The 19,130-nt window shown below is 53.3% G+C and overlaps 1 protein-coding gene across 4 annotated transcripts in view; it reads right to left on the bottom strand.

Moving 5' to 3' along the window:
- abcc10 (ATP-binding cassette, sub-family C (CFTR/MRP), member 10) overlaps positions 1-19,130 on the bottom strand; it is a 712,922-nt gene that overhangs the window by 175,108 nt on the left and 518,684 nt on the right. For all 4 annotated transcript variants that reach the window (XM_072500316.1, XM_072500319.1, XM_072500315.1 and 1 more), the window contains exon 16: positions 17,998-18,167. In XM_072500316.1, coding sequence (XP_072356417.1) covers positions 17,998-18,167 — 170 coding nt within the window. The remainder of the gene's footprint in view (positions 1-17,997; positions 18,168-19,130) is intronic.

The following is a 19,130-nucleotide window of genomic DNA, read 5'->3' as shown; positions in this document are numbered from 1 at the left end:
ACAGAGGTTGAGGACTGACCTGATAGAGGTCTACAAGATTATGAGAGGCATGGATAGATTGGATGGGCAGGCACTCTTTCCCAAGGTGGAGGGGTCAGTCACTCGGGGGCATAGGTTTAAGGTCCGTGGGGCAAAGTTTAGAGGAGATGTGCGAGGCAGGTTTTTTTTTTTTTTTTACACAGAGGGTGGTGAGTGCCTGGAACGCGCTGCCAGGAGAGGTTGTAGATAGATACATTAACAGCGTTCAAAAAGGTATCTCGACAAATACATGGATAAGATGGGTAAAGAGGGATACAGCACTAGGAAGTGCTGAGGGTTTTGGCCAAGGGTGGTATCATGACCGGTACAGGCTTGGAGGGCCGAAGGGCCTGTTCCTGTGTTTATTTGTTCTTTTGTTTGTTCTTTGTACTTCTGTAAAGATGGATCACCTGCAACAGTTTGAGCCTGCAACCTCTGAAGGCATTATCCACTGGACACTTAATTCTGGACTCGTGATTCACATGAAAGCAGAATTTTTTCTTTTATTGTGGTCTTGCCCTGAAACCGCTTTCTTTCCCTTATCCCTTAACCCTTGTATGAGTGCAAAAGGGGCAGATATTGAGAATCCTCTTCCCATATTGTGTGTGTCTTATTTCCATCTTATCTCGAGTTTGCTGTGGAGTCATTGATAGAGGATTGGATCACACCTAACTGAAAGTTTGTGGAAATATGCCACCACCTAGTAAAGGGGAAATCAGAAAAATATTGCTCTGTTAATGGACAGGTAGTGGGAGGAGCAATCAGGGTTGTTTAAATTAATCTCCCTCGTGTCTGTAACACAAGACATGAGAGAGGGTGCAGAAAAGATTCACGAGAATGGTTCCAAGGATTAGGAACTTGTGTTACATATGTAAATTGAAGACGTTGAGACTGTTTTCCTCAGAGAAGGTCGAGAGAAGATTTGATAGAGTCATTCAGGAGTGTGGCAGAGTAGATAGGAGAAAGCAATCCTCACTGGTGGAAGTATTGAGAACTAGTGCGCATAGAACATAGAACATAGAAAATACAGCACAGAACAGGCCCTTCGGCCCACGATGTTGTGCCGAACCTTTGTCCTAGATTAATCATAGATTATCATTGAATTTACAGTGCAGAAGGAGGCCATTTGGCCCTTTGAGTCTGCACCGGCTCTTGGAAAGAGCACCCTACCCAAACTCAACACCTCCACCAAACACCAAGGGCAATTTTGGACATCAAGGGCAATTTATCATTGGCCAATTCACCTAACCTGCACATCTTTGGACTGTGGGAGGAAACCGGAGCAACCGGAGGAAACCCACGCAGACACGGGGAGGACGTGCAGACTCCGCACAGACAGTGACCCAAGCCGGAATCGAACCTGGGACCCTGGAGCTGTGAAGCAATTGTGCTATCCACAATGCTACCGTGCTGCCCTTAAGAACAAATAAATCTACACTATATCATTTTACCGTAATCCATGTACCTATCCAATAGCTGCTTGAAGGTCCCTAATGTTTCCGACTCAACTACTTCCACAGGCAGTGCATTCCATGCCCCCACTACTGTCTGGGTAAAGAACCTACCTCTGATATCCCTCCTATATCTTCCACCTTTCACCTTAAATTTATGTCCCCTTGTAATGGTTTGTTCCGCCCAGGGAAAAAGTCTCTGACTGTCTACTCTATCTATTCCCCTGATCATCTTATAAACCTCTATCAAGTCGCCCCTCATCCTTCTCCGTTCTAATGAGAAAAGGCCTAGCACCCTCAACCTTTCCTCGTAAGACCTACTCTCCATTCAGGCAACATCCTGGTAAATCTTCTTTGCGCCTTTTCCAAAGCTTCCACATCCTTCCTAAAATGAGGCGACCAGAACTGTACACAGTACTCCAAATGTGGCCTTACCAAAGTTTTGTACAGCTGCATCATCACCTCACGGCTCTTAAATTCAATCCCTCTGTTAATGAACGCGAGCACACCATAGGCCTTCTTCACAGCTCTATCCACTTGAGTGGCAACTTTCAAAGATGTATGAACAGAGACCCCAAGACCTCTCTGCTCCTCCACATTGCCAAGAACTCTACCGTTAACCCTGTATTCCACATTCATATTTGTCCTTCCAAAATGGACAACCTCACACTTTTCAGGGTCAAACTCCATCTGCCACTTCTCAGCCCAGCTCTGCATCCTATCTATGTCTCTTTGCAGCCGACAACAGCCCTCCTCACTATCCACCAATCTTTGTATCGTCTGCAAATCTACTGACCCACCCTTCAACTCCCTCATCCAAGTCATTAATGAAAATCACAAACAGCAGAGGACCCAGAACTGATCCCTGCGGTACGCCACTGGTAACTGGGATCCAGGCTGAATATTTGCCATCCACCACCACTCTCTGACTTCTATCGGTTAGCCAGTTCGTTATCCAACTGGCCAAATTTCCCACTATCCCATGCCTCCTTACTTTCTGCATAAGCCTACCATGGGGAACTTTATCAAATGCCTTACTAAAATCCATGTACACTACATCCACTGCTTTACCTTCATCCACATGCTTGGTCACCTCCTCAAAGAATTCAATAAGATTTGTAAGGCAAGACCTACCCCTCACAAATCCGTGCTGACTATCCCGAATCAAGCAGTGTCTTTCCAGATGCTCAGAAATCCTATCCTTCAGTACCCTTTCCATTACTTTGCCTACCACCGAAGTAAGACTAACTGGCCTGTAATTCCCAGGGTTATCCCGAGTCCCTTTTTTGAACAGGGGCACGACATTCGCCACTCTCCAATCCCCTGGTACCACCCCTGTTGACGGTGAGGACGAAAAGATCATTGCCAACGGCTCTGCAATTTCATCTCTTGCTTCCCATAGAATCCTTGGATATATCCCGTTAGGCCCGGGGGACTTGTCTATCCTCAAGTTTTTCAAAATGCCCAACACATCTTCCTTCCTAACAAGTATTTCCTCGAGCTTACCAATCTGTTTCACACTGTCCTCTCCAACAATATCGCCCCTCTCATTTGTAAATACAGAAGAAAAGTACTCGTTCAAGACCTCTCCTATCTCTTCAGACTCAATACACAATCTCCCGCTACTGTCCTTGATCGGACCTACCCTCGCTCTAGTCATTCTCATATTTCTCACATATGTGTAAAAGGCCTTGGGGCGTTCCTTGATCCTACCCGCCAAAGATTGTTCATGCCCTCTCTTAGCTCTCCTAATCCCTTTTTTCAGTTCCCTCCTGGCTATCTTGTATCCCTCCAATGCCCTGTCTGAACCTTGTTTCCTCAGCCTTACATAAGTCTCCTTTTTCCTCTTAACAAGACATTCAACCTCTCTTGTCAACCATGGTTCCCTCACTCGACCATCTCTTCCCTGCCTGACAGGGACATACATATCAAGGACACGTAGCACCTGTTCCTTGAACAAGTTCCACATTTCACTTGTGTCCTTCCCTGCCAGCCTATGTTCCCAACTTATGCACTTCAATTCTTGTCTGACAACATCGTATTTACGCCTCCCCCAATTGTAAACCTTGCCCTGTTGCAAGTACCTATCCCTCTCCATTACTAAAGTGAAAGTCACAGAATTGTGGTCACTATCTCCAAAATGCTCCCCCACTAACAAATCTATCACTTGCCCTGGTTCATTACCCAGTACTAAATCCAATATTGCCCCTCCTCTGGTCGGACAATCTACATTCTGTGTTAGAAAAGCTTCCTGGACACACTGCACAAACACCACCCCATCCAAACTATTTGATCTAAAGATTTCCACTCAATATTTGGGAAGTTAAAGTCGCCCATGACTACTACCCTATGACTTCTGCACCTTTCCAAAATCTGTTTCCCAATCTGTTCCTCCACATCTCTGCTACTATTGGGGGGCCTATAGAAAACTCCTAACAAGGTGACTGCTCTTTCCTATTTCTGACTTCAACCCATACTACCTCAATAGGGTGATACTCCTCGAACTGCCTTTCTGCAGCTGTTATACTATCTCTAATTAATAATGCCACCCCCCCACCTCTTTTACCACCCTCCCTAATCTTATTGAAACATCTCTAATCAGGGACCTCCAACAACCATTTCTGCCCCTCTTCTATCCAAGTTTCTGTGATGGCCACCACATCGTAGTCCCAAGTACCGATCCATGCTTTAAGTTCACCCACCTTATTCCTGATGCTTCTTGCGTTGAAGTATACACACTTCAACCCACCTCCGTGCCTGCAAGTACTCTCCTTTGTCAGTGTTCCCTTCCCCACTGCCTCATTACACGCTTTGGCGTCCTGAATATCGGCTACCTTAGTTGCTGGACTACAAATCCGGTTCCCATTCCCCTGCCAAATTAGTTTAAATCCTCCTGAAGAGTACTAGAAAACCTCCCTCCCAGGATATTGGTGCCCCTCTGGTTCAGATGCAACCCGTCCTGCTTGTACAGGTCCCACCTTCCCCAGAATGCGCTCCAATTATCCAAATACCCAAATAGATTGAAGGAGATTGGCAAAAGAGGCAATGGTAGCAGGAGGAACAGTTTTTTCATGCAGTGAATGTTTAGGTTCTGGAATGAACTGCCTTAGAGTGCGATGGAGGCAGATTCAAACATAGCATTTAAAAGGGAATTGGATTATTACCTGGAAAGGCAAATTCACAAGGCTTTGGGGAAACCTTGGCGGGGTGAGGCTCAATGAGTTACTCTCATTCATATTTCTGCCATCTCTTTATCATTACCTGCAGGATTATTCTGTCTATCCCTTAAGACTAGGAGTAAGTTCGCCCAAATCCTTGCCAAGCCTTTAATTTATAGAGTAATTTACTTTATGAAAGGAGGCCATTCAATCCACCAATTCCATGCTGGCTCCTTGTGAAGCAATCCAGTCACTCTCAATTCCCCACTAGATTCCCAGAGATCTGCAAGTTTATTTCCTTCAAGTGTTCATCCAATGTTCTTTTGATATCATTGATTGATTGGCTTTTTGTAGGTGACAGAGGGTGATGACTGACGGTTGCCTTAATGACTGGAAGTCAATGTCCAGTGGCATACCACAGGGATGTGTGCTGGGTCCTCCAATTCTCATCATGTATATAAATGACTCTTTGGGGGGTAGGATCAGTAAGTTTGTGGATGACACAAAGATTGACTGAGTGGTTAAAGTGAGGTTGGGTGTCTTGAGTTACAGGAAGATATAGATGGGATGGTCAAATTGGCAGATAAGTTGCAGATGGAATTGAAAAGTGTGAGCTGATACTTTGATACAACTAATTTGAGAAGTAAGTATTCAATGAATGTCCTGACACTGAGGCGTTTTGTGTTTGTCCATAGATCTCAGATTGCAGAAGGGCAGATTAATAGAGTGGTGAAAAAGGCCTATGGGACACTTGCCTTTATAGAATCATAGAATTCCTACAGTACAGAAGGATATCATTCGGCACATTGAGTCTACACCAGCCCTCTGAAAGACACCCTACCTAGATCCACTCCTCCACCCTATCCCTGGTACCCCAAAACCCCACCTAACCTTTGGACACTAAGGGACAATTTAGAGTGGCCAATCCACCGAACCTGCACATCTTTGAACTGTGGGAGGAAGCCGGAGCATCCAGTGGAAACCCGCAGACACGGAGAGAACGTGCAAACTCAACACAGTCACCCATAGAACATTACAGCGCAGTACAGGCCCTCGGGCCCTCGATGTTGCGCCGACCTGTGAAACCACTCTAAAGCCCATCTACACGATTCCCTTATCGCCCATATGTCTATCCAATGACCATTTGAATGCTCTTAGTGTTGGCGAGTCCACTAATGTTGCAGGCAGGGCATTCCACGCCCTTACTATTCTCTGAGTGAAGATAGGTTCAATTCCAATCTTGGAACCTGAGTGCCTGTTGTTGTGAGGCAGCACTAACCACTGTGCCAGCATGCTCCCCGAAGATTATAAAAGCAGGGAAGTCATGTTGGAGTTGTATAGAACTTTGGTGAGGCCACAGCTTCAGTACTGTGTGCAATTCTGGTCACCAGATTATAGGAAGGATGTGATTGGACTGGAGGGGTGCAGATGCGACTCACCAGGATGTTGCCTGGGATGGAACATTTAAGTTATGAAGAGAGGATGGATAGGCTTGGGTTGTTTTCATTGGAGCAGAGAAGACTGAGGGGTGACCTGATCGAAGTGTACAAGAATATGACGGGCATGGACATGGCGAATAGGATTTGTTTATTGTCATGTGTACAAAGGTACAGTGAAAAGTATTTTATTGCGAGCAGCTCAAACAGATCATTTAGTACATGAAAAAAAAAGAAAATACATACTGGGCAACGCAAGGTCCACAATGTAAATACATAGACACCGGCATCTGGTGAAGCATACAGGAGTGTAGTATTAATCAGGTCAGTCCAGAAGAGGGTCTTTTAGGAGGCTGGGAACAGGAGGGAAGAAGCTGTTTTTGAATCTGTTCATGCGTGTTCTCAGACTTTTTGGAAGAAGTTGGAAGAGTGAATAATCTGGGTGGGAGGGGTCTTTGATTATGCTGCCTGCTTTCCCCAGGCAGCGGGAGGTGTAGATTAACATAGACATAGAATTTACGGTGCAGAAGGAGGCCATTCGGCCCATCAAGACTGCACCGGCTCTTGGAAAGAGCACCCTACCCAAGATCAACACCTCCACCCGATCCCCATAACCCAGTAACCCCACCCAACACTAAGGGCAATTTTGGACAATAAGGGCAATTTATCATGGCCAATCCACCTAACCTGCACATCTTTGGACTGTGGGAGGAAACAGGAGCACCCGGAGGAAACCCACGCACACACGGGGAGGATGTGCAGACTCCGCACAGACAGTGACCCAAGCCGGAATCGAACCTGGGACCCAGGAGCTGTGAAGCAATTGTGCTATCCACAATGCTACCGTGCTGCCCAAAATGGAGTCATTGGATGGGAGGCGGGTTTGTGTGATGGACTGGGCTGTGTTCACGACTCTCTGTAGTTTCTTGCGGTCTTGGGCTGAGCAGTTGCCATACCAGGCTGTGATGCAGCCAGATAGGATGCTTTCTATAGGGCATCTGTAAAAGATGGTAAGAGTCAGTGTGGACATGCCGAATTTCCTTAATATTCTGAACAAGTAAAGACGCTGTTGTGCTTTCTTGGTGGTAACGCCGACGTGGATGGACAAGGACAGATTGTTGGTGATGTGCACACCTAGGAATTTGAAACTGTCAACCATCTCCACCTCGGCCCCGTTGATGCTGACAGGAGTGTGTACAGTACTTTGCTTCCTGAAGTCAATGACCAGCTCTTTAGTTTTGCTGACATTGAAGGAGAGATTGTTGCCATTGCACCACTCCACTAGGGAGCAGCTGCCTAGGTGGGTGGTAGAGGCAGGTTGTCTCACATCCATTAAAAAGTACTTGGATGAGCACTTGGCAAGTCATAATATTCGAGGATATGGGCCAAGGACTGGTAAATGGGATTAAGTAGGTAGCTCAAATGTTTGTCAGACATCAGGGGCGAAATTCTCCGTTATCGGCGGAAAGTCCGCCGATCGGCGCAAAAAACGGCGCAAATCCCACTTGCGTCACGTCATAAAAATGGGCCGATAGTCTCCGGCCCGAAATGGGCTAGCAGCGACGTGACGGGATCCGCGCTTGCGCAATGGTTCACGCCGTGCAACGTCATACGCGCTGCACGGCGTGACGGCTCATAAGGCCGCGCAGCTCCCCCCCACCCGACCGGAACACCCGACCGCAACACCCGACCGCAACACCCGACTGGATGGCTAGCCGTCGCTCAGCCCCGAGGTTCGAGTCACGCGATGTGGAGGCGCTCCTGGACGCGGTGGAGCAGAGGAGGGACGCCCTGTATCCCGGGCACGGCCGCAGAGTTGCCCCACGCCACAGCCGGCGTCTGTGGAGGGAAGTGGCAGAGGCCGTCACCGCTGTGGCCCTAACACCACGGACAGGCACCCAGTGCCACAAGGTGAACGACCTCGTCAGAGCAGGCAGGGTGAGCCTCCCCCATATCCCCCCCTCCCCCCTCCCCCATATCCCCCCTCCCCATACTCCCCTCCCCCATATCCCCCCCTCCCCCATATCCCCCCCTCCCCCATATCCCCCCCTCCCCCATATCCCCCCTCCCCCATATCCCCCCTCCCCCATATCCCCCATATCCCCAAGTGAATCCAGCCCTAACCTTAACCTCTGCAATGCACCCGCAACCGATGACGTGCATTCATATACCTTCCTAACACTGTTGCCTTTTACCCAGCACTACCCGGGACAGCACTACCCGGGACAGCACTACCCGGGACAGCACTACCCGGGACAGCACTACCCGGGACAGCACTACCCAGGACAGCACTACCCAGGACACCCCTACCCGGGAAGACGAAATACCGGACAGTGACTCAGAGTGGATGGGTGGAGACGAACCCCCACCCCAAAGTGCCATGGAGTCAGAGTGGGACGAAGAGCACGACACAACGCCACTGCTGTCACCAACACCCTCCACCATCGCAGAAACACTCACCACGGTTGGGCACTTTAGTGATGAGGCGTCTGGTACACTCACTGGTGCGCACAACACAGCCGTCCCGGTACAGCAGGTGGAGGTAGGAGCAGCAGAGGGACCGGGCGGTCGGAGGGCAGCCCAGGCCAAGCGAACATCTGCCGCCCAGATGGATCCCGGGTTCCTGCAGTTACCACACCCACACATAGATCCGATGCAACCACCGACACGGAATAGGGTGACGGGTGGCTTGCGGCGGCTGCAGTCGCAGGTGGAGGAGTCCACCCGCGTCCAGGAGCTGGGAGTGGTCCCAGTCATGCGTGCCACCCAGGCTGACACCGCACGGGTGGCGTCCGCGGTGGAGGCAATGGGTGCGACGGTGTCAGACATGGGGAACGGTTTGCGAGGCCTGGGGCCTTCCGTGCAGGCGGCGTCTGTGGCCCAGGAAATGGCTGCCCTCTCACAGGAGGCCATGAGCCAGTGCCAGCGCCAGATAGCAGAGGCGCTCAACGCCATAGCCCAGTCTCAGCAGGCCATGGCCCAGTCTCAGCAGGCCATAGCCCAGTCTCTGCAGGCCTTGGCCCAGTCTCTGCAGGCCATGGCCCAGTCTCAGCAGGCCATCGCTGAGGGCATCGGCGCCAGTGGCCATGTGCGAGCCGGCGTCGCACTGTCACAGACAGGGTTCGACAACCCCCTGGGCTCCATGGCTGCAAACCTGCAGACCCTGTCGATACCAGCACAGGCCTCCAGGACTGGCAGCGCCAGATGTCGGGGGCGCGTCGGATTGCCAGTCCGTTCGCATCCCCCACCCATGTAGAGGTCTGGGGGCCATCGGGCACCCCGAGGGAGGAGGAGGTGGTGTGGTCCGTCCCGGCTCCCTCTGTAGGGGAGGTCCCGGTACACCGCGACACCTCGGACTCCCCCCCTTCCGTCCCAGGTGCATCGGGTGGGCAACGGGCAGGACAGGCTGGCAGCTCGCCATCCCAGTCGCCCGGGCCGCAGCCTGGCCCATCTAGGCCAGGACGCCCCAGGAAACCGCCGCCAAAGGGATCCAGTGTCAGAGGGCAGGAATCACAGGAGTCCACCTCCAGTTCTGCTGTACCGTCTGGGGAACCACATAGACGTAGTCAAAGGGCCCGTAAGGCCAAACAATTAGACACTGAGTAAGTTGGCACGGGTGCAGGGCACAGATGAGTTTTAGGGGCTAGGGCACGTGCATGAACTCCTTTGGTTATTAAAGTCAATGTTACACCTACCAAAGCTGCCTTTGTGCTCTGTCCAAAGTGTGCGGGCGTGTCATGTACGTTGAGCGCAAGTGTGTGTGTGACGGGTGGTCTTACCTCAGCCCCAGGTGAGTCTGCCCCCTTCCCCCTGGGCCGCCATCAACATCCCCCGGGCAGAGGACGGGACCGTGCGCTGCAGTGTCACAGCCGCATGCAGGGATGGTCCGGGTGGATGGTGGTACTGTGGCCATGGGTCAGACATAGTCCAACGATGTAGAGCCAGGGGCTCATCGGAGGCGGGTTGTCATCATCCTCCATGGCCTGCGATAGACACGCGTCCACCCGCAACTGGGTGAGCCCGGCCCGTTGTGCCGCCGGTGGATCGGCAATTGGGGGGGGGGGGGGGGGGTGTGCATGCGGGTGGGATGTGTGGGGTTGGGGAGGGGGGTGAGGGTGCTGGGTGGGTGGATGGGTGGGGGGTGTGGGTGGTCGGCTGTTGTCATGGTGTGCGGTCTGTGGCCATACTACCCGATTCCCACGCCCATCTAGTCAGTGAAGCGGGCGTCTATCAGTCTGTCCCGTGCCCGCTGGGCCAGCCGGTAACGGTGGACAGCCACCCGCCTGTGTCTACCCCGTCTGCCCTGACCATTGCCCCCATCCCCCTCATCTGGGGAGGACTGGGCCTCTTCCTGCTGCTCCTCCACTCCGCCCTCCTCTGCCTGCGGCACATCGCCACTCTGCTGGGCTATGTTGTGCAGGACGCAGCACACCACAATGATGCGGCCGACCCTATCTGACCGATACTGGAGGGCGCCCCCAGAGAGGTCCAGGCACCTGAAACGCATCTTCAGCACGCCAAAGCACCTCTCGATCACTCCCCTTGTCGCTACATGGGCATCATTGTAGCGGTTCTCCGCCTCATTGCGTGGCCTCCGTAGAGGCGTCATCAGCCACGATCGCAATGGGTAGCCCCTGTCGCCCAGCAACCAGCCCCTCAGCCGGGGATGGCGTCCCTCGTACATGCCGGGGATGGATGACCGCGACAACACGAATGAGTCGTGTACACTGCCTGGGTGACGGGCGCAGACGTGCAGGATCATCATGCGGTGGTCGCAGACCACCTGTACGTTCATTGAATAGGCCACCCTTCCTATTAGTGAACACGGCCCTGTTATCTGCAGGTGGCCGCACGGCGACGTGCATCCCATCGATCGCGCCCTGGACCAATGGGAACCCGGCAACGGCAGAGAAGCCCACGGCCCGGGCATCTTGGCTGGCCCGGTCCACGGGGAAGCGGATGTAGCGGTGCGCCATGGCATAAAGGGCATCTGTCACTGCCCCGATGCACCGATGTCTGCGATATGCCGGACAGGTCCCCACTCGGTGCCTGGAATGACCTCGTTGCATAAAAGTTCAGGGCCACCGTAACTTTGACGGACACGGGGAGAGGGTGTCCCCCGCCAGTGCCACGCGGTGACAGGTGTGCCAGCAGGTGGCAGATGTGTGCCACGGTTTCCCGGCTCATCCGGAGTCTCCTCCTGCATTCCCGGTCCGTGAGGTCCTGGTATGACTGCCGGGGCCGGTACACACGGGACGGCCTCGGGTGCCTCCGTTGCCGTGGGGCCACGACGTCCTCCTCCCCCTCCTCGTCCTGTCGGTCAGGTGTCCCTCCAGCCTGGGCGGCTGCCGCCTGCCCCTCTGCGGCAGCCTGCGCCGCCTCTCTGGCACGCTCCTCCTCCTCCTCCTCCTCATCCAGGGCAACATAGACATGAGCGGCTGCCACCACGGCGGCCAACATCGCTGGATGGTCTGAAAACATGACGGCCTGGTGGGGGGGAGGGGAACGACGACATGTCATCATTGCCCATATCCCCTCCTCCCCCCAGCCAGGTGGCATGGACCGCATGGGTCCAACTGTTGGAGGCTGGCACCTGGCCAGGTGGACCAACTCATTTGCCCTCCCATCACCCACCCCAGCACGGACCCCCTCCCAAACCCCCAACCTCCACCCCAGCACGGACACCCCCCCCCAACCTCCACCCCAGCACGGACCCCCCCCCAACCTCCACCCCGGCACGGACCCCCTCCCCAACCTCCACCCCAGCACGGACCCCCCCCAACCCCCAACCTCCACCCCAGCACGGACCCCCCCCCAACCTCCACCCCAGCACGGACCCCCTCCCCAACCTCTACCCCAGCACGGACCCCCCCCCCCAACCTCCACCCCAGCACGGACCCCCCCCAACCTCCACCCCGGCACGGACCCCCCCCAATCTCCACCCCAGCACGGACCCCCCCCAAACTCCACCCCGGCACGGACCCCCTCCCCAACCTCCACCCCAGCACTGACCCCCCCAACCCCCAACCTCCACCCCAGCATGGACCCCCCCTCCCAACCTCCACCCCAGCATGAACCCCCCCCCCAACCTCCACCCCAGCACGGACCCCCCCCTCCAACCTCCACCCCGGCACGGACCCCCCCCCAACCTCCACCCCAGCACGGACCCCCCCCTCCAACCTCCACCCCGGCACGGACCCCCCCCCAACCTCCACCCCAGCACGGACCCCCCCCCAACCTCCACCCCGGCACGGACCCCCCCCCCAAACTCCACCCCGGCACGGACCCCCCGCCACCCCAACCTCCACCCTGGCACGGATCCCCCCCCCCCCCCAACCTCCACCCCGGCACGGACCCCCTCCCCAACCTCCACCCCAGCACCGACCCCCCCCAACCCCCAACCTCCACCCCAGCACGGACCCCCCCCAAACTCCACCCCGGCACGGACCCCCTCCCCAACCTCCACCCCAGCACGGACCCCCCCCAACCCCCAACCTCCACCCCAGCATGGACCCCCCCTCCCAACCTCCACCCCAGCATGAACCCCCCCTCCAACCTCCACCCCAGCACGGACCCCCCCCCCCCAACCTCCACCCCGGCACGGACCCCCCCCAACCTCCACCCCAGCACGGACCCCCCCCAACCTCCACCCCAGCACGGATCCCCCCCCCCCAACCTCCACCCCGGCACGGACCCCCTCCCCAACCTCCACCCCAGCACCGACCCCCCCCAACCCCCAACCTCCACCCCAGCACGGACCCCCCCAACCCCCAACCTCCACCCCGGCACGGACCCCCTCCCGGCACTCCCCCGGAGCCCAGCCTACTCTAACCCCCCCCCCCCCCCCCGCCGCACACACACACAAGCCGAGACACACCTCTCCTCACGCAATCAGTCTGCGGCCACGCCATTTCCTGCCCAGAGCCAACCCCCCAGGCCGTCACTTACCTCCTCGCTGGTCGGCGTGAGCCTGGAGCACCGGGTCACGCCGATGAAAAGGAGGTTTGATTGACGTTGACGTGAACGGTCATCACGTCGACGGGACTTCGGCCCATCCGGAAGGGAGAATATCGGCAGGCCGAAAATCGGCTGCCTTGCGCAGACCCGTGACATTCTCCGCGGCAGCGGCGCCATTAACGCCCCACCGACTTTTCTCCCTTCGGAGACTTTGGCGGGGGCGGGATTCACGGCGGCCAACGGCCATTCTCCGACCCGGCGGGGGGTCGGAGAATGACGCCCCAGTGCAGGCTCGAAGGGCCTCTTCTGCACTGTATTTTTCTGTGATTCTATTTCTACATCCACCACCCTCAAAGGCAACACTGTGTTCTTCCTCACCTGCCCCTGACAACTCTTGTCCAAAATCTTCAATCTGTTCCCCGAGTCATTCCACCATCAGCTTATGGGAAGGGTTCTCCTTGTCTATCTTTTATAAGCCTGTCAAAATCTTTTACCCCTCTATCAAATCTCCCTCAATGTCCTTTGCTCCATGAACAATACCAGCTTCTCTGGCCTAACCTTGGAACCATTCTGGTAAATCTCCACTGCAGCCTCAATGGACTTTCCTAAAGTGTGGTGACCACAACTGGATGCAATACTCCAGGTGGAGCCGAATCAGAGCTTTATAAAAGTTCAGCATAATTTTCTTTCTTTTGTGTTAAATGCCTCTATTTATAAAGCCCAAGAATCCAAAATATGTTTTGCTAACAACTCTCCAATGTCCTGCCATCTTAGGGGCTGGTTCAGCACAGTGGGCTAAGCAGCTGGCTTGTAATGCAGAACAGGCCAGCAGCGCGGGTTCAATTCCCGTACCGGCCTACCCGAATAGGCGCCGGAGTGTGGCGACTAGGGGCTTTTCCACAGTAACTTCATTAAAGCCTACTTGTGACAATAAGCGATTAATATTATATTATCTTTAAATACCGATGCACACACCCACCCAGATCCCTCTGCCCTTCCACAATCTTTAGAATTAATTTTGTATTATCTCACCCCTATCCCTTCTCCCAAAATGCATCCCATCACATTCTCCGTATGAAATTGCCTGCCCATTCTACTGGCCTATCTGTGTCCTCTTGCAAGGAAATTGTCCCTTGTACCCTCCCCCAATGTTCCTGTGAAATATTTTACTATTTTGTTTCATGTTCCTTAATTTCATAGTTTCTTTTTGCCTTTCAAATTATTTTGGCTTCTCTCTTGATCTCTTTGTATCTGTCTCATCATGAACTCCTCTGCTGTCTATGTACTTAAAGTATGCCTCCTTCCAAACCATCAATTGTCCCTTATGTCTTGATTCATCCATGGAGCCTCATTCATGTTTAGTTTGTTCTTTGCTTTGTTGAAAGCTTTGTCCCTTTTTTCTAATGCTATTTTTATCCTTAATAAGTGCAGATATTTTAACTTAGTTTTCTCCCTCTTTTTCTTTTCTATATTATACTCTGCAATATTTAATTCTCAGGCTGGATATTTCTGTACCCATGGCTTAGTAATCACTAATATGTCTGGTTTCTCCCAATATATAATTGCCTCCTAATTTCCATGTTTCATTGTGGACACTCTGCACATTCCTCTGTAAACATTTTTAAAAAATAGAGTACCCAATTATTTTATTTTCCCAATTAAGGGGCAATTTAGTGTGGCCAATCCACCTGCCCTGCACATCTTTGCGTTGTGGGGATGAGACCCAGGCAGACACGGGGAGAATGTGCAAACTCCACACGGACAGTGATTCGTGGGTCGGGATTCATCTGGGGCCGGGATTGAACCCGGGACCTCGGCGCCGTGAGGCAGCAGTGCTAACCACTGCACCACCGTGCCGCCTGCTGTGTGAACATTTTAATGGGATTTCCTCTCACTTTACATTCAACCATCTTTTAAGGCTATGAGCTTTATGAACACGGATCAATATTTTCCAAAGGAGTATCTTCTCTGCAAGTGCTATTTTGGGGAAAAAGTGCTAATAGTTATTTTTAATATCAACTTGAATCTGAGTCATTTCAGTGGAGTGCTGTGTTGTAGCAGTCGTCTAACACTGTAGTGACTTTGAGGGTGCAATCTAACAGCCATGTCGCGCTGGCACGAATCACGCAATTCTGTTAGATTGCAGGAGAATTGCGAACAGCCGCCTGGGCGATTGGTTTCCAATCAAACTGGTCCGTTCCTGTTGGCACGATCCAGATCCCATCACGATGTGACGAGAAACCAGTAATTACCAATTAAGGCCAATCTCCATATCCTTAACGGGAAGGACCCCTTATCGAATGGCCTCCCATGATCTAACCGGCTCCCCAGCGAGCAGTCACATGGGCTCCGGTTAGTTCCGGTCCATACAAATGTGGACCAGATGTCACGACACCTGGGGGGGGAGGGGGTCTCCCAGGCCATTAAAGATCCCTAGGTGGTCAGGGACAAGGCAGAAGGCAGGGTGGCACCCTGTGACGCAGCTCTTCCCAACTGCGACCTCGCCCAAAGCCTCGAGGGCCCAGGGCAAAGGGGCCCCAAAAACACAAGAAAACATGGGGGAAACCCCAACATAGCACCGCACCCCCCCCCCCACCCCAGCAACCCCCACAACATACTGCAGTACATTAACTCGAGTCCAGCTTCTCATTCTTGATGAAAGTCCACGTGTTGAAAGTCCGGCGTGTTGAAATAGTGGTGCCGGTCCTGGTATGTAACCCACAGCCTCGCCGGTTGTAACAGTCCGAACTTCACCCCCTTGCCGTGGAGGACCGCCTTGGCCTGGTTGAATCCCGCATGTCTCTTGGCCAGCTCTGCATTCCTGTCCTGATAAATACAGATCTCGGTGTTCTCCCACTTGCTGCTCCGCTCCTTCTTCGCCCATCGCAGGACACACTCCTTATCAGTGAAGTGGTGGAATCTTACCACCATAGCTCTCGGTGGCTCGTTCGCCCTCGGCCTCCTTGCCAGGACTCTATGCGCCCCATCCAGCTCCAGAGGCCGCGGGAAAGCCCCCGCGCCCATCGGTGTACCCAGCATCGTGGTCACATACGTCCCAGCATCCGACCCCTCCACGCCTTCAGGGGGACCCAGGATTCCCAGGTTCTGCCTCCTTGACCTATTCTCCAGCTTCTCCTGTCATTTTTTGTGCAGCGCCTCGTGCGCCTCCACTCTAACGGCCAGGCCCAGAATCTCATCCTCGTTATCAGAGGCCTTCTGCTGCACCTCCTTGATCGCTGTCCCCTTCATCTTCTGGGTCTCCACCAACCTTTCAATCGACGCCTTCATAGGGGCAGAATCTCTGCCTTTAAATCCACAAAGCAGCTTCTTTTTTTAACTTTTAGATTACCCAATTATTTTTTCCAATGAAGGGGCAATTTAGCTTGGCCAATCCACCTACTCTGCACATTTTTGGGTTGTGGGGGTGAACCCACGCAAACACGGGGAGAATGTACAAACACCTCACGGACAGTGACTCAGAGCCGGGATCGAACCTGGGACCTCAGCGCCGTGATGCAGCTGTGTTAACCACTAGGCCACTCCTGCTGCTGCCGTGACCACTGGGCCCACGCTGCCTGATCCCCGCCAGCTGCCAACTTGCTTTTTCACGTCTGTTCTCCTCTCTTCTCCAAAGCCGCCTTTTTGACCTCCCCACTCCTGGTCCACTCCATACAGCACTGGGGGACCCTCACTGTTTCCTTCCCACACCGGGAATCGTCGTCCAAGTGCCGCTGGAGCTCCTTAAAAGGGCCCAAAAGTCCGTGATCGGCAGGAGCTGCCGACCGTGCGACCTACCTCGGCATAGCCGAAATCGAAAGTCCTTTTAGGGTAATTTCTAAGTTGGTGCATGGGAAACTGGACCCGGCCCCAGGGAGGCCATATTCGGGGTGTTGGACCAGCCAGGGTTGGAAACGGGTGCGGAGGCAGATGTTCTAGCCTTCGCCTCATTGATCGCCTGAAGGCGGATCCTGTGCTCTGGCGTTACGGGGGGACCTGTTGGAATTCTTGACTCTCAATAAGGTTAAGTTTGAACTGAGGGGAAGGACGGAGGGGTTCTACAATTCATGGGCATTATTCATCATGCACTTTCAAGAACTGGATAACATCGAACATTAGTTGGGGGTGGGTGGGAGGGTTGGGGGGGAGGGGGACTGTGTGTATTAAGGGTGACTATGGGTGATTCCTGATTCCTTTTCATCATTTCTTTGTGTGAACATGCGGGCTAATGTTTGGGATTTGGTGGGAGGATGGGATCATTGTTATTGATATGGGGATTGACATATTTGTTACTGATTATCGTTTATTGTTGGTGGGTGTAAATTTGGGAGAAAATATGAAACAGGAGAATAAAAAATATTTTAAAAAAAAAGAAAAACAAGCATTATATTTTCTGAAATATGAAAGATTAAGCGTTGAGCCAACTGAGTTTTTAACAAAATGAATTGATAGACGTTATTTATACATTTATGGAGTGTGGAAATCCGTGGCCATCCTTCACTGCCCTTGAGAAGGTGGTGGTGAGCTGCCTTCTTGAGTCACGGCAGTTCATGATGCTCCCACTATACTATTAAGTAAAAGTTACAGAATTTTGTGAAGGATCAGTGATACATTTTCAACTCAGGATAACCTTAGCAGGGAACCTACAGGTGGTGGTGCTATTATGTGTCTGCTGCCCTTTTCCTGCTAGGCAGTAGAGGTTGCGAGGTTCAGTGGTGTTGAAAATGTCTTTGTGAGTTGCTGCAGTTCATCGTGTAGATGGCATACATTACAACCACTGTGCACTGGTGGTGGATGAGTTGCTGGTGAATGCGTGCCTTATTCTGGATGGCATCAAATTTCTTGTGTTTTGCTGGAGCTGCAGTTTTGAGGGTCAGGATGGAGTGCAATGGGATATCGTAGACAGTGGTGCTGTTCAGTCCAAGGTTTAATTGTGCTGTACATCTTCACGAGTTGAAAAAGTAAAACTAACCAACTTACCTGGATTGCCACGTTTCAGGCCATGCTCAATGACGGCAATAACAGCAATGGAAGTCACCACAGTAACACCGATCAGCTGTAGCCTGATGTCGAGCCACTGCACAGCGGTATTGCCAACATAAAGACAGCGTTGGTTCAGCTCCAGGCGGCGATTATTCTCCTTCTCAAACCTGAACACATACCAAGAGAAAGCTTAGCAAAAACTATACAAAGTAACTGGGCAACAACCCCAACATGATAAATAAATGAACTGGATTGAAATGAAGGGATCTCATATTGATTACACGCTGGCAACAATACTGGAAAGGTGAGATAAATATTGAAAGAGGCCGAAGGCTTGAATGTGGAGCCGACACTATCCTGACTTCCTGGGGTATTTCATGGGCAATCTGGACCATATGGGTCAAGGTCAATTTATATGATGTGTCTGACACAAGGGGCGGAGAATCGCCGGGGGCTGGCGTGAATCCCGACCCCGCCGGTTGCCGAAGTCTCCGGCACCGGATATTCGGCGAGGGCGGGAATCGCGCCGCGCCGGTTGGCGGGCCCCCCCCGCTTGATTCTCCGGCCCGGATGGGCCGAAGTCCCGCCGATAAATTGCCTGTCCCGCCGGCATAAATTAAATCACCTACCTTACCGGCGGGACAAGGCGGCGTGGGCGGGCTCCGGGGTCCTGGAGGGGGCGCGGGGCGATCTGACCCCGGGGGTGCCCCCACGGTGGCCTGGCCCACGATCGGGGCCCACCGATCCGCGGGCGGGCCTGTGCCGTGGGGGCACTCTTTCCTTTCCGCCTCCGCCACGGTCTCCACCATGGCGGAGGTGGAAGAGACTCCCTCCACTGCGCTTGCGTGGGAAACTGTCAGCGGCCACTGACGCTCCCGCGCATGCGCCGGCCGGAGATGTGATTTCCGCACCAGCTGGCGGGGCAACAAAGGCCGTTTCCGCCAGCTGGCGGGGCGGAAATTCCTCCGGGCCTTTGGGGTGGTGCGATGCCCATCTGATTGGCGCCGTTTTGGGCGCCAGTCTGCGGACATCGCGCCGTTTCCAGAGAATTCCGCCCAAGATGCCTGTACTTGGCATGGGTTCTTTCAGCATGACTATGTCAACACTGGAATAAAATTTGGACGTAAGAC

This window comes from Scyliorhinus torazame, chromosome 4, assembly GCF_047496885.1.
Source record: "Scyliorhinus torazame isolate Kashiwa2021f chromosome 4, sScyTor2.1, whole genome shotgun sequence".
NCBI lineage: Eukaryota > Metazoa > Chordata > Chondrichthyes > Carcharhiniformes > Scyliorhinidae > Scyliorhinus > Scyliorhinus torazame.
Note: the sequence above shows the minus strand (reverse complement) of the source record. Positions and strands in the feature narration are given on the sequence as shown.